Source organism: Tamandua tetradactyla, chromosome 7 (assembly GCF_023851605.1).
Source record: "Tamandua tetradactyla isolate mTamTet1 chromosome 7, mTamTet1.pri, whole genome shotgun sequence".
Classification (NCBI taxonomy): domain Eukaryota; kingdom Metazoa; phylum Chordata; class Mammalia; order Pilosa; family Myrmecophagidae; genus Tamandua; species Tamandua tetradactyla.
This window is the reverse complement of record NC_135333.1, coordinates 89,362,104-89,377,503: the sequence shown is the minus strand read 5'-3', so window position 1 is coordinate 89,377,503 and position 15,400 is coordinate 89,362,104. Positions and strand designations below refer to the sequence as shown.

General features: G+C 36.7%; 1 protein-coding gene across 5 annotated transcripts in view; it reads left to right on the top strand.

Moving 5' to 3' along the window:
- The window catches only part of ITPR2 (inositol 1,4,5-trisphosphate receptor type 2), a 521,104-nt gene that overhangs the window by 442,005 nt on the left and 63,699 nt on the right, over positions 1-15,400 (top strand). For all 5 annotated transcript variants that reach the window (XM_077170358.1, XM_077170362.1, XM_077170360.1 and 2 more), the window contains 2 exons: positions 2,907-3,102; positions 7,196-7,288. In XM_077170358.1, the coding sequence (XP_077026473.1) occupies positions 2,907-3,102; positions 7,196-7,288 (289 nt within the window). The remainder of the gene's footprint in view (positions 1-2,906; positions 3,103-7,195; positions 7,289-15,400) is intronic.

Below are 15,400 nucleotides of genomic sequence, written 5' to 3'. Positions count from 1 at the left end.
ATCTAGCAAAAAAGACAATGGGTTATTTTAAGTACAGTTATCACTTCAGATTTACTATCCATTGGTTGTTAAACTTACCTACATTTATCTAATTAATTAAATAGATTTTTCATATTTCTTCTAGAGTTTTTTGCCTGTTGTCAGTTTTCTTTAATGTATAAACTGTTTTTTATAGCTGTGACCTGTAGCAGACTCAATACAAATAAATAATAATTTTTAGAAACTGAAAGCTCTTGTAGTTTAGCATCACGAGGCCGTGGGAACAACTTAGTCACATTTCCAGCCCTAGTTAACATGCAGTGGAAAACATTAGCTAGTAAAGTGATTCTTGAAAACAAGCTAGACATCCAAAAACATCTTCTTCGCCCAGTTTGCTTGGGTCATGAGAGATTAATCCAGCAGGTCCTGCTTTCCTGTTATCTAGTGCACCCACGTAGGACAACTGAAGAGTGGTCGATTTTCCATTCACCCTCAAACACTTAAAATAGTCGTAAGAAAGACTGGATTTGTCTATTGTTTTAATACAAATTATCTTTTAGGGGGTTAAGTTAGATCACTCAGCAATTAAAAGTAGATTTTTCCCACTGTTCTAAGGTGCCAAATGAATTCTTTCTCTGACCTGATTTACCAAATTCCACTTCTTTTACATGTCTTTAATATATGGAGTCCTATTCTATCCAATTTTATACCTGACTGTGATATGTAATGTTCTATAATGTTTTTGTGCCTAAACCTTCCTGTGTATAAAATGGCTAGAGAGAGTAAGAGAGATTAGTAATATCAAGATCCACTCAGGAGCTAATATGAAATTATATATACATGTATATATCTTTATGTTTCTTAAAGAAAGATCTTTGACAAAACAAAGGTATGTTAAAATTATATAATGTATTATTGGTAGCTAATGTTAATTTATGTTACTTAACCCTATTCTCCAGTTTTCTCTGGTCTTTTATCTTTTGAATCTTAATACTTGCTAATTTGTTTATATTGAGTTGGTTATGATGAATAAACAGTACATTTTAATGATTGGAAGGAAATTATATATAAAATCAAAAATGGCTTTTTAAAATATTTGAAAAACATTTTTAATATTAAGAAAATATTGGTGGCAGACTTCTCGCCTGCCATGCCAAAGACCCAGGTTCGATTCCTGGTGCCTGCCCATGCAAGAACAAACAGACAAACAAATAAAAAATATTGGCATACTAATTCCCTATTGTGTCAACAAATCTCAGCCTTTTATCCATAATAATAAAACCTCATCTAGTTTTTCCTCCCAGAAATAAACAGAATCAATCATTAATCTATCTGTTGTCAACAACTTTTGCCTTCTGAAGATTCTCATTCCATGGGTATGGAATGGAGGCCAGGAATATGCATTTTTATCAAGCATCCGTGAGGCCTCTGAATGCTATAAATACTCCAGAGTTGAACTAGAGCACATTATGGGACTATTATTTAAGACTTTATTGAGTTAAGGTAAAGGGAAATCTCCTTTATGTCAACTAAATGCTTAAATAAGTTGAATGAGTGACTGTGTCAACAGTTTGGAAGCTGAATTTACATTATTTAATTTGCCTACATTGAGGAAAATTGACTTTATTTCTAAAGGTTGCTACTCCCTCCAGGAGAGAAACAGATAGCAAAATAGTTAAACTTTTTTTTTTTGTAACTGGCCATCAAAACATATCAGTTTCCTGAGGTGAGTAAACAATTTAATAACTGTACAGCAATTATCTGTAAGACCACAATTAAATCGGGAAGTAATTGTGAAACCATCAGTACTCAGAAAAACAGAACAGAGCCTGGCATTTCTGATGGGATGCATGACTCTGATACCTGATTGTTTTAGCTAAGTTAGATTTTCTAATTATTGCCCACAAGGTAGCAAAAGACGAACCCCGATTATTCCAATTTAAAAATGCAGTTCATTGTCAAATAGATGGTATACCTTTTTAAAAGTGAATGTTAATTTATTGCTTTTATCAGCTTCTGAAAACAAGATGTACTCACTTGCATGTACCTTCAACTTTATAATATAGCAGTAAGGCAATTAAAATTGTTCTTTAGTGTTTACTACATATAGCGAACATGTCCAGATTCTTGACTAGTTCGTAGATTTTCTATTACTAAAGACGCAAAAGTGGGTAACCAATGCCCCATTAGAGAAGTAAATTGTGTGTATATATTTTGTTTATACTTCTGTTTCCCAAAGCATATTCTAAAATAACATTTTCCCCCATTATTCTCCTTTAGTAAGGAAAGGTATTTGTATTTCTTAAATATTTTTGATTTTCATTCCTTTTCTATTGCACAGGACTCATAAAATTGTTCTTGTAATTTCATCTATAATCCCTTGATTAAATAACCACACAGGACTTTAATTAGACAAGCTAATAATTAACCACAAGAAGAGATACATCTAAAACAGTACACTTAATGAATTTGCCAGTTATTCAGCGCTTCAATGGATTTAATTTGGCATTCTCACTTCAGTCATTTTACATGCTCCAGATACAACTTCAGAGTATCTGTTGAATTAAAAATAAAGAAAAAGTAGCTAAATTGGTTAATTATAATATTATAATTTTTCTAAATTCAAATTCAAAACCATACTATTTCTATAATTTCCTACAAAATTGAGATTATGTTGGTTATATAACCAACAGAAACACATTAAAAACTGCGTGATATTTGTTTTTTTATTGAAAAACAGCCTACCTATACAGTCCAGCAGGAGGAAACATACATATTTTTATTCATCTTTAAAATGTAATTTAGATTTTTTTTTTTCTCTCAGATAAACTAGGATGTTTTGCATTTGTATTTGCAATTAACTCTCTGTTTATTCACCATGTTCTGTATTGCGTTCTTTCTAGTTTTTGTTTTCTTTATTTTTGCAGCTTTTTGATTTGGTGTACAGAGAAGAGACATTGCTCAATGTTATAAAAAGTGTAACACGGAATGGCCGCTCCATTATTCTAACTGCAGTCCTCGCTCTCATCCTTGTCTACTTGTTTTCCATTATTGGGTTTCTTTTTTTGAAGGATGATTTTACTATGGAAGTGGATAGACTGAAAAACAGAACTCCTATTACAGGTATTGCCTTTACTCCTAAGTGAGCATTGTGTAATGGCTGATATGACTTGTCCACAGCTTGTTTAGCTGGATTACAGATAAACATCAATGGAGAACGTTTTTCTTTCATTCTTTTAAAAACATGGTCATATTCACTACTATGAACTTTTGAATGTGAAATACTCTTGGGCTGTACATTAGGTGCTAATATATAGAGAGAAATAACACAAATATCATCTCATCTCAGTCTCAGAAAGTTTCAATAATGATGACTATATTCTAGAAGATAGTGTCAGTGCAAGATCATAGTTGTAACATTCTTTCCTTCCTCTTTTTCCCTGTTTCCCATTTCCTGTCTCCCTACACGGAAACATCTAGCATCTTTCACAGTCCTTATTTCATACACATTTGATCACAGCATAACATCATATTGTACTTGAATAATCAAAAGTATCTATAAATGCTTTGACATGCGAACCATCAGATAGTAACAAGTTTGTTAAAGCAGAGATGCTCAAAATATTATGATTAGGGAACTCAATCCATCAGTGTGTGGTTGTGAGCATTTCTTTACAATTTTTGTTTTTGTTATGTGATTGGTTAGATGTCACTATTCAGTCCCGCTGTTATCCCTGTGGTATTTGGACTTATTCTTTCCATCTTATTTTGTATTTCCATTTATTATGCCTTCTGATGGTTTTCTTTCCCCTTTCCTACATTTTAGGAATGTAGGAAACACAAAACACTTTAGTGTTTTGCTTAAATTTGTATATTCCTCTTTTCTCCCCTCTCCTGCTTCATTAAATAGAAATCATAGTTCTGCGCCTTGTTGATAGTTTTTCTGGGTAATTCTGTTGCCCATGGGTTGTAAGGAATGAAAAACACAAAACGACTTCCTCTCCTCAAACCATTACATTTAAAACTAGGATTTAATTCTTGGTGACTTGTAAATGATATTTCTTGCCTTTAGCAAATATTTCATAATACAAAATTGATGTTATAGTGGTATCTGTATTAGGATATTGGATAATTAAATGACATTCAGGTCTATTATTAAATCTAAAAGACTAAAGCAAAATATAGAAATGTCTTGTCCATGGATAGAGAGTTATTAAACTTGAAACTTTCCTGAATTTCATACCTAGGTATTTATGCTTATTCATGGGAACATGAAATATTTTCTATCACTGTCTTTTCTTGTTCTTTATTTTCTACAGTTTTGCAGGTATAAATATTTGGAGGAAAAACTCATATATAAATACCCCAAACTTCAGTTGTACTAAACTATCTGAAAATGATAAACTGTTTTAAAAAATCTTCAAGTTTTAATTAACTTTTTCAAGATTTGAGGCATATCAAAATGAGTTATTCAATATTGAATGAGTTTAAAGGTGTAGCGTCATAATTTTTAAATTCAAAATGTGTTTAATAATTATTGTTTTATGAATTCATGAGTAAATGTTTTTAATTGTGTTACTTTAAAAAAGAAGTTAGTATCATTATATTATAAAAATAAATACTTTCTTTAAAAATAAAAAAAAGGGCGGGCTGCAGTGGCTCAGTGGCAGAGTTCTCACCTGCTATACCGGAGACCCGGGTTCGATTCCTGGTGCCTGCCCATGCAAAAAAAAAGAAAAAATACCCTTTTCCTTTTTTTATCGAATAAGCAATGCTAAATCTAAAATGTCAAGCTTTTTACTAAAAATACTTTTGCATTTTGGCAAAGAAAGCTGGTAAATAAAGCAAAGCTTTTATAAATATTATGAAAATCTAGCACACATGAATAGCTAACAAATTTAAACTCTTGATTCTTCATAGAGTGAGAGTTTTTTGTACTGCAACATAAGTAATATCTCATGCCTTGGAAGAAATGCCTTTGTTTTCATAATAATACTTTTAATTAAAGTTAGAGTACCATGTATTACCCCTTTTACATTATGTAAATTTTATTCTTTCTAGTATTTACCCCCAAATTAGCTGTGTGTATTGAATGAAATTATTGAAGACAATATAGTCAGGTAGCAACTGAAATTTGGACCACCGAAGTATGCAATTCTTCAGTGAATGTGAAGGAATGATCACAAGGCCAGTAGATGAACTAAATAAGGGAATTTGAGAGTTCTAGTGTTGAATGACAAGAGTATCAAAGAAGTATTTTGAGGATGGAGGAATGATAATGTGGAAATGGCATTGAGAATTTTGGAGAAGGCAGATACTTCCTCTGGGCCCAAGGCAATCTGGCTCGATAGACTAAATAGCTCCACCTGAGAGGATTTTGGAGCATCTGTGTCTTATAAAATCCCAAGAAGCTGGAAGGAAGGCTCTGTTGAAAAGTGAATATTGTATTATCTCCCATACTTACAACTTCTCTATGCTCTGTGCCACCATACTGTCTCTCACCTTCTTTTCCCCTCCTTCAAAATGCTACAGGAATTTCATAGGTGGCCTCCCCACCTTCAGCCTTTCTTCTACCTGCCCAAATTAATTATTATAACCATAACTCTCAGTCTCTCTCAATTGTTCAAAACCTTGGGTTAGATTTCCACTGGCTGTGGGATGCATGGTTAGAAATCATTGACCTGTCAACGATTGGTCACTTTGCTTTGTCTGTGCCTCATGCTGGCCTCTGTGCTTTTTGTCATGTACTTTGCATCTGGAATTACCCTTCTCTGCCTACTTCATCTTCATGGGTGTGAATCCTGTGAACCCTGTGAACCCTTTAGATGGATCCTTCTCCCAAAAACTTTGCTTTTCTCTTTTTTCCTTCTATAATTTACTTATCCACTTCCTAATATACTGCAATACTTTTATCTGTATTTCACTTTCTCCATTCAATTGTAATTATCCATTAACCTCTCTATGTCCCCTAATTAACCGTGGATTCTTCAAGGCCTGGACACTGGACCCTCAGTATATATTTGTTAAATTAGGGGATGGCCGACTGGGCACACTCTAAAATCCCCATTCTCTCCCTGACACCCGCCAAATCCCTCAATCAGTGCTGGGACAGCAGTGCACCCACAGACACACACTTCTCCCTGTTGTTTGCCCCAGTCAGGGGATGGGGAAACATAGAGGTAAAATCTGTTTCTTCCTTTTCTGGAGCAGAATCCAGCTCCCTCAACCCCAGGATTGGTTTTGCCACAGACCCCAGCCCTGGTCCATCCCCTCATCACTTTTCCTCCTAATTCTAGCTCTCAATTGCCACTTCTATCCTCATCTCAGCTTATGAGTGAAAAAATCAGAGTGCTCTTGGTGTGGTGTTTCTCTGAAATGCCCTTGAATATTGCTTCAGCAATTTGTACCCCAAAATGAACTGACTTCTGTTCCTTCATCTTCCAAACTTTCCTTGACGGCTGTATGTGAACAATAGGTTGGAGAAGAGCCTTTTTACTTCATATTTGTTACTAGAAAGTAACAGAATAACAAAATAACTTAAAAAGTAACAAAATAACAACAACAAAAAGGCTTATAAAACATTGCTTGGTGTAGATAGGCAGGATGCTGTTGCTATTTTGTGTTCCATTTTGAGCCAGAGAAAAATGTGAGCCAGAAATCAGATGGATCCCTGAGGACTATGGAAGAAAAGAAAGTGATCTGGCTAGATTCTTGCTTCCCCAAATTGTTTTATATCCTTATTCCCGAGTGGAGTCCCTTTATTCTTAGAACGGCCACCACCTCCAGTCTTTGTCTTCCTTTAGCTGCAGAGGCCAGTGGCTTAGAGCTCAGAAAGTGCCAACTGCATTGGGGGGTATACATTCCTGGAATCTCAAGTCAGACCCCTGAATGCATTTGATCATAGAAACATTGTTATACATATTGTGGTTAAGGTCTACAATATTATTAATACTTTATCTCAGACACTTTAAAGTTATAAAAGGCTTTTAGTGGGTTGGCCCATGAACCTATTTCTATTTTAAAAATTGCTTCAATAGGCAAAATGTATTCAAAGTTCCAAACTAACTTAGTACAAACAGTACAAGACTTCAGAAACATGGCCAGGTTCTAAGTAAGAGTAGGAATGCCTTTTATTTATGTGCTTTTAATAACCGTGTTCATTTCTGATTATTTGCATGTTTGTCTTCTTATCACATTTCACTTTGTGTGTTCTCAGGTAGTAATGAAGTTCCTACCATGACCTTAACTTCAATGATGGGAACATGTGAAAAGGAGAATTGTTCACCCACAATACCAGCTTCGAATACGGGTGTGTATGAAGGACTCCAAAAACAGTATTAATTTGATATAACTCTAAATTTATGTTTATTTGTTAGAAGTTATTACCTCTTAGAGAGTTATGCTCTAGGAATTTTACGGTAGGTTGAAATAGGATAGAGGGGGCAAAAAACAAACAAGAAAATTCTAGCTAGAGAAAGTATTACCAATTGTCATTTTGTACTTTGTTCTGTTTCTTATAGCATTCCTATTCATGAGATTTTGGCAAATTTTCCCTGTAATATGGTATTAAAAAGTCTGTTAGAGGTCCTGCAAACCTATATAGCACTTAGTGAACCCATTTTCACACAGGATTGTGGAAAAACATCGTGCTTTGCATTATAATCCTGGATCTGCCACTTTCTAGCTCTAGGTTTTGGATGCCATGCACATTTCTTGGACTTCTTTCAGAAGGCTTGCCTAGAGATACAGTAGAGATAAAAGCCAAGAGGGAGATAGAGAGCAACAGAAAGAGAGAGGAAAGGAGACAACGAATGAGAAAAATAATTTTATTATCTCCTTGCCTCCACAGAAACACATGGAACCATGCATATAAAAATGATTCTTTAAATTCTAAATTGTTCTCTTAGGACTTGGCAGGAGTTTGAAAACCATGGTGTATGTGATATTTAATGAACTGTGGAAGGAATTAGTAATCTCTTTACAGAAGCAGGAAAGATTTAGGGAATGTGTGTCTTTAAATATTTCAGGAGTTGTCATACAGGAAAAGGAATAGGTTTAATATGTGCGTCTACGGAAGGCAAAACTGGACACAGGGGAGATGAGGGAAGAGAGAGTAGAGCACAATGTAAGGATGGATTTCCCAAGTCTCCGTATGGGAGCGCATTGTTCATCTGGTCTTAATGCCACCACCTTCTTTCCTAATTTTCCTTCTTTGGGATGTTGGACTATTGCTTGAGGAAACATGAATGATCCCTTCTACTGACTCAGTGTTCCACATCTTATTACCTAAAAGGAGAATTAAACCCATGAGTACATTCCATCCCAGGATCCGAGCAGCAATGGGTATTGTCAGCAGCTGCTACTCAGACTTCTTTTCCCTCTTCTCTCCTCCTCCCCCAGCCAAGACATACAATGAACTAGCCCATTCCCTACGTGTCCTTTGCTGTTACTAAAATCCTGTCATATGAGTCCCCCAGTTTAAACACTTCCAAATTCTTCATCCTTTGTCTCATGTAATAGCTGTTATTCTTCATATAATGCTCCAGGGAAAGAAGTTGAGTAGTGTTCTTATTCTGGATAGCAGAATTTATTCTCATCATAGCCTTGACCTGTATTTAGCTGACTTTTGGCTAAAATGCTTTTTCTCACTGCTACGTTTGTCAAGCCATAAATGCCTGTACTATACTCATTTAATTGGGGGTTTGGGGTTTCAAGTTGAAAACCATAAATTTACTTATGTTAGATTTCTACCAACCCATAATCCTAGACCATCCCAGTTTGTCCAATGAATAAATTAGGAGGTTTTTGACCAGGTGATCTCTAGGTTTCAGGGCCCCTTCCAGTTCTAATATGTCATGAGGCTCATAGAATCTTGTGGATTTTGATTCTGCCAAACAATAAATGTATTCTCTCTCATGGCATCCAAAAGTTTAATACGTTTCAGAACAGGGAGACAAGTCTGGCCACTTGTTCTTGTACAGTGCTTGAGCTAAGCATGGTTTTAACAGTTAAAAAAATTTTTTTTCCTAAAAAAGCCAAAGATGCATTGGAAACTGTATGTGGCCCACAAAGGTTCAAATATTTACCATCTGGCTCTTTACCAAAAAAAGTTTGCCAACTTCTGTTCTACCACATCTTCATTAAAAGTGCTAGAAATGTTAGAAATGTTGCATAGGACAGTGCTAGGGATAGAGTCCTTTGGTGCACTGCTAGAAATGTGCTTTCAGATTGATACAGCCATGTCTTGTACAATTCTTCAGACATGTGGAAATCTGTTTTAATAAACTACCATTCAGCTCATGTGTCGCCATCTTCTCCACAAAAAGATCATGAGATTCCTTATCAAAACCTCGTTGCCAAAGCTCAAATTCATGATGTCAGCCACATCTCCCCAATTTGAGGGAGCCTGAACCCACACAGGATTCCTTGATTCTTACTTCTTTCCACACTATCCCTTTTTATGATCCATTGCAATCTGCATCGGGTTCATTTGTCCAGCTGCAGGATCTGTTGTCATCTCAAATTCCAGTCTATAGGTACTCCTCCACTCTTTTCATTATACAGTGCTAAAAAAAGAATCACAAAGAGCTACTCTGAAAACAAAACATAGTTTGTGTGGCTGGGTAAATCTTACGATCCTTTGACCTACCTTGAACACAAATTTATTTTCACCAGTATATGAAAGTTCTCTCCTTTTCAATTCAACATTCTTTCTCCATTACAAATGATGAAAAATAAGAATATGTTAAAAACTGTATTTTCTTGTTAACATTAATACTTTAACAACATGGTCCCAAGTAGAGTAACCCTATTCCCACCTTCGCCTTCTATCTCTGAATATTACTTCAAATTTATTTCCTTTTTAAAAAAGCAAATGTACTTTAACTGTGGTTTGATTTTAAGAGCAGAATATTGCCTGACCAGAAATCAACAACAAAAGGCAGGATTCCTCCTGCCCAAGCCTCCAAAGAAAGATGGCTCAGCACAGCAGGGCTCAGAGCATCTGCGTCATGATGCTCACTACAGCCTGGTACCCGGGAGCTCCGAGGGTGCAGTGGGCCTGAGCCTGCTGTCCTAGGGGAGGTCTTCCAGGTCATGCCTAGTGTTAGCACTTCCCAGGTCATGCCTAGTGTTAGCACTTCCCAGGTCATGCCTAGTGTTAGCACTTCCCAGGTCACGTCTAGTGTTAGCACTTCCCAGGCTGGTGGAATTCTCTAAATTCTAGGCTTTGCACAATTCAACCAGGCATTCTATTTTTTCATACATTATAATTAATTGTGATGGTTTATCTTCACTTTTTTTAAAAAGAAGTGAAAGTAAAAGAAGATGGTAAGGTCAATTTAGTAAAAATCCCTGATGATAATGGTAATAGCTGCTGAAGATTGAATCATGTCCCCCACAAAAGGCATTTTCAAGTTCCAATCCCTGGTCCTGTGAGTGTGACGTCGTTGTAAACAGGATCTCTTGAAGAGGTTCCTTCAGTTAAGATGTGGACTAACTGAATCAGGTTGGGCTTTAATCCCCATTGCAGGAGTCCTTGATAAGCAGAATGAAATTCAGACAGACAGAAGGATAAGTCATGGGGAGTAGCCAGAAGCTAGGAGTCAATGGAACCTGGAAGAAACATGAGGAGACACCTCCACATGCATTGCAGTATGTCAGAAAAGTCAAGGAAAAAGGGTCGCTGGCAGCCAGCCCCAGGATGCCACAGTCTTTGAGGAGAAAGCATCACCTTGCTGACACCTTGATTTTGGACTTTACCTGGCTTTAAAACCATAACCAATAATTCCCCATTGTTTAAGCCAATTCATTGTAAGATGTTAGTTTTAGCAGCTTGGACACTAAAACCAAAATTGAAGTGCTGCTATTACAAATACTAAAAATATGAAAAAAGCTTGGATAACGGGATATTGGATAATGGGTAGAAGCTGGAAGAATTGTGAGGCATGAGATTGCTTTAAGGAGACTCAGGAGAAATATGGATGTTAAAGTTACTTCCAGTGAAGCCTTAGGAGGAAATGATGAATGTGTTATTGGACACCAGAGGAAAGGTGATCCTTGTTATAAAGTGGCAGGGAACTTGGTAAAATTGAATTCTGATGTTGGATGGAATGTAGAACTTGAAAGCTATGAACTTAGACATTTATCTTAAGAGATTTCTAAGCTAAGTTAGGAAGGTGCAGCCTGGTTTCTTCTTGCAGCTGATAGTAAAGTGTGAGAAGAAAAAGATAAGCTGAGAATTAAACTCTTAAGCATAAAGGGACCATAAAATGATGATTTTGAAAACTCTCAGTCTATTCATGTAGCAGGCTCTGAGATTAGGACCAGAAATGCCTCTACCATGGAACCCCTGAGCTGTTGGGAGTGATACCCCAAAAAACATTGTTCCATGTGAGGGTTTAACTGAACAACCCTTTGCTAAAGAAAATGTGGCTGTACATGTATACAGTCAATCATGTCAGTGGAAATCAGGATTGGAAATGGCAGCTATCTAGGAAGTAACTGTAGAACATTCTGTTTTCTGATGATTAGAACCCACTTGAACTGCCTGCAAAGCTGACAAGGTTTTTGTCTTAGAGTATTGCCAGCCTGGACTGATAGGGTCAGGGAAGGATGAAATGAAGAAAGGACTTCAAGGACAGAACCATGGAGGCAAATACTAGACCAAAAAGATCTCCTTGGCCAAGAGAGCAGGCCCAGCCAATTGTGTGGAAAGAGCAGGTCTGTCCTTCTGCTTGGAGGGAGCAGGTCATCTGTCACCCATTCTTGCAGAAAGTGGGACATGTGCCCCATTTTCAGGGAGAGTGCTGCTCCTGCTAGGCTCAGAGATGGTGGAGCCTCCATCCTAGTTTTTGGAAGAGAACGTGAAAGCAGTACAAGCACTTAGAGGGGAGGACAGAACATCCATCCCTAGATGGCTCTCAGACCTTGAAATCTAATCGAGTTTGTGCTGCTATTTCAGATTGTTTGGGACCTGTGACCCCTGTTTTCCTTCCAATTTCTCCCTTTTGAAATGAAAATGTTTATCCTATTCCTATATCACAATTATGTAAATGGAAGCAGACAACTTGTTTTCTAGGTTTCACAGATCCATCAGAGGAAATTTTGCCCCAGTACAGGCCACACCCATTCATGATTTTGATGAGACTTTGGATTTAGCATTGTTGCTCAAATCACTTAAGGCTTTTGTGATATTGTTATGAAATGATTGTGTTTTACATGTGGGAAGAACATATCTTCTGGGAGTCCAGAGGACAGACTGTTGGGGATTGAATCATGTCCCCCACAAAATCCTGGTCCTGTGGGTGTGAAGCCATGGTAAATAGGATCCTTGGAAGGTCTGAAGATGTTACTTCAGCTAAGATGTGGTGTAACTGAGTCAGGTTGGGCTTTTATCCTGATTGCTGGAGTCTTTTATAAGCAAAATGGAATCCAGACAGACAGAAAGAGAAGCCATGGGGAGCAGCTAGAAACTGAAAGCCAAAGGAACCTGGAAGAGAAAGGAGACCCCTCCACATGCATTTCCACATGACAGAAAAGCCAAGGACCAAGAGTCGCTGACACCCACCCGAGGATGCTGCAGTCTTCGGAGAGAAAGCATCACCTTGCTGACACCTTGATTTTGGACTCCCCTAGCCTTGAAACCATAGCAATAATTTCCATTGCTTAAGCCAGCCCATTGTATGGCATTTGTTTAACAGCTGGGGAGCGAAAACAATAGCCTTGCATATTCATTCATTCATTTAGACAGTAATATTTATTGAGTACCTGCTATAGACCAGTCAGCATGTTATATGTGTTCAGTATATAGTATTGAATAAACAAATATAGTCCTGGCCCATATGGTACTTAGAGAATTGTGAGCAAAGCATACAAAATGTATAAAATGTGGTAAGTACTGTGTAGGAGGTGAACAGTACTATGATGGAAAATAATAAGCTTGGCATAAGTTGATTAGGCACAGAAAGCCTTTCTGAAGAGGAACTGTTTAAGCTGAGTCTTGGAGGATAAGAAGGATCCACTCAGACCAAGAGAAGGGAGGTGTGCGTCCTGGGCACAGAGAATAGCATGAGTGAAGGCCGTGAGGCACGTTCAAGGACCTGAGAAAGGCTCACTATGCGTCCAGTACCATGCTAAGCACGTGGGACATATTATATCCTTTACTCATCAAAATAACTCTGTGAGGTAGCAAGATACTAAATTATCCTCAAATTATAGGTGAAAACACTGAAGGAGACATTAAGTAAGGTGCCCAAGACCACATAGCCACTAAGTTAATTCAGATCGTTCATTCCAAAGCCTGTGCTCCAACTTCCCAGGTTTTATTGTCTCCAACTCAGAAAAATTAATCTGCATAAATTATTTCTTCTACCCAAAATTTAGAGGTCATTAAAACTCTGCCTATCATATTGCCTCTCACTGTGTATGCATGGGTAGGTTTTCTTTATACACGTCGTCTACTAAAGGCAATTTCTTACAGATAAATATGTTCGGTGGCATATTTATCATCTGGCGTTGACTTTCCTCCCAGGGGACGTTTGAAAATGCCTGGAAGACGATTTTGATTGTCACAACTTGGGGCAGGGATGCTGTTGGCACCTGGTGAGTAGAGGCCAGGCAGGCTGCCAAGCATTCTTCAATCCCCAGGACAGCCCCAACTGCAAAAATATTCCAGACCCAAAAGTTAATAGTGTTGAGGGATTCTATTTTTATTATATATATATATATATATATTTTACGAATTGTCTGGATATTGGTTTATATTTCAGAATAAAAACCCTTAAAGAAAGCATCCCCTGAAAACTCTGTAACCCGCTATTCACCAAATATGTTATGCAAAGAACAGAACTTCTCATTCTGTATGTATAAATGGGTACAAATCTCCTTCCAGACTTATGTCTGGAGCAATGTATCCCTCTGTTGAGACTCCAACTGGTGTGGGAGCTAAGGGATGACAAGCTGAAGATTCTGCCAAGAAAGCTCCCCGAGTAGGTAGGAAAGCAAGAATTCCAGCTGTGGCCCTGGAGGTTTGTCAAAGGCAGCACACCTATGGATGCCAAAGATGGTAGCAACAGCTTTTCACATTTAGGGATCGTTCCTAAATCAGCACTAAAAATACGGGAATGTCTGCATAAAGCTATGCTTTGTTCTTTACCCTTTTCACATTTGACATTGTAAACGATAAAATTCATCTGATTGAAAATCCCATGGATTTGCTCTTCTACCCCTTGCCTCCTTTAAATCTGGAGCCATAAGTATTTAAATGCAAAAACACAGTAAGAACTAGAACCTGGTATTTGTTGTACAGCCTATGTCACTTAGGTTTAAAAATAACAAGACCAGGATTAAAATTTAATTTTCAAACCCTAGTGTCCATTTGTGATGCCCTTAGTCTGGCCCACATTACAAAGCCCAGACATACACAGTAGCATAATAAAGAGCCTCGGAGTGACTTGGAAGCTGAGCTGCCAGCTGCCAGCAAACCTCCCATGGATACAGGTAAGGTCATTGTCCCAGCAGCAGAAAATATACACAGTAACTGGCAACCAACTGTGGTTAAAAAAAAAAAAAAAGAAAGAAGAATTTTTATTTCATTTGTTGCAGACCTCCCTGACTTCCTGGACAAAAATGTACACTTAAAAAAATAAAAACAGCAAACCAAAAAGCCAAAAACCTGATTTTCTAGAAAAAGCATTTTTAAGACAATTTACAAAATATAAGTGAAATAATTTTGTAAGTAAAAATCATTTGAATGTACAGAAAAAGGAGGAAGTTCATAGGTGTTTAACATTTATGAGTAATTTAAATGTAATATGTTTTGGTATTTTACTTTAATAGAAAGGGTTATGAATACCAGAAATCGGTCAGCCTTAATTTTACTCTACATTTTGTCTTCCCATCAGGTGCCCAGTGGTTTGAGTTTTACCTTGTTAAAATTTTGTAAATCAGCATTTCATAAGGAATTGATTGTGATTAAGTTGTAGACTAACAAAGAAGAGGTTTTCAATTTAACTCTGACTTTCAAATGTGTCTCAGTAATAATCTGTTGCTTTCTAAGAAACCACAAAAAAAGTCACTGATTAATCATCAAAGCATAAATTTATTAAATACTTATTCAAGCATATCTAGCATTAAAACATAATGCTAATATGTGTTTATAGAATAACACCTTAGATTAAGAGGAAATAGTTCAGAGCCAATATAATGTGTTTATTCCTTTATTTATATGAAACATTTTATTTCTATTATGAATTAAGAAAAAGATATATTATTTTATAGTATTCACCTTACATAGTGAAAATGAGGGTATTTTAACCTTACATAGTTCAAATATAGAATTTGTTAATCAGTAAAACCATAACTTTTCTTAAGATTTAACCCTCATCTAACAATAATAATAGTCATAATTGTGACAGCTGTT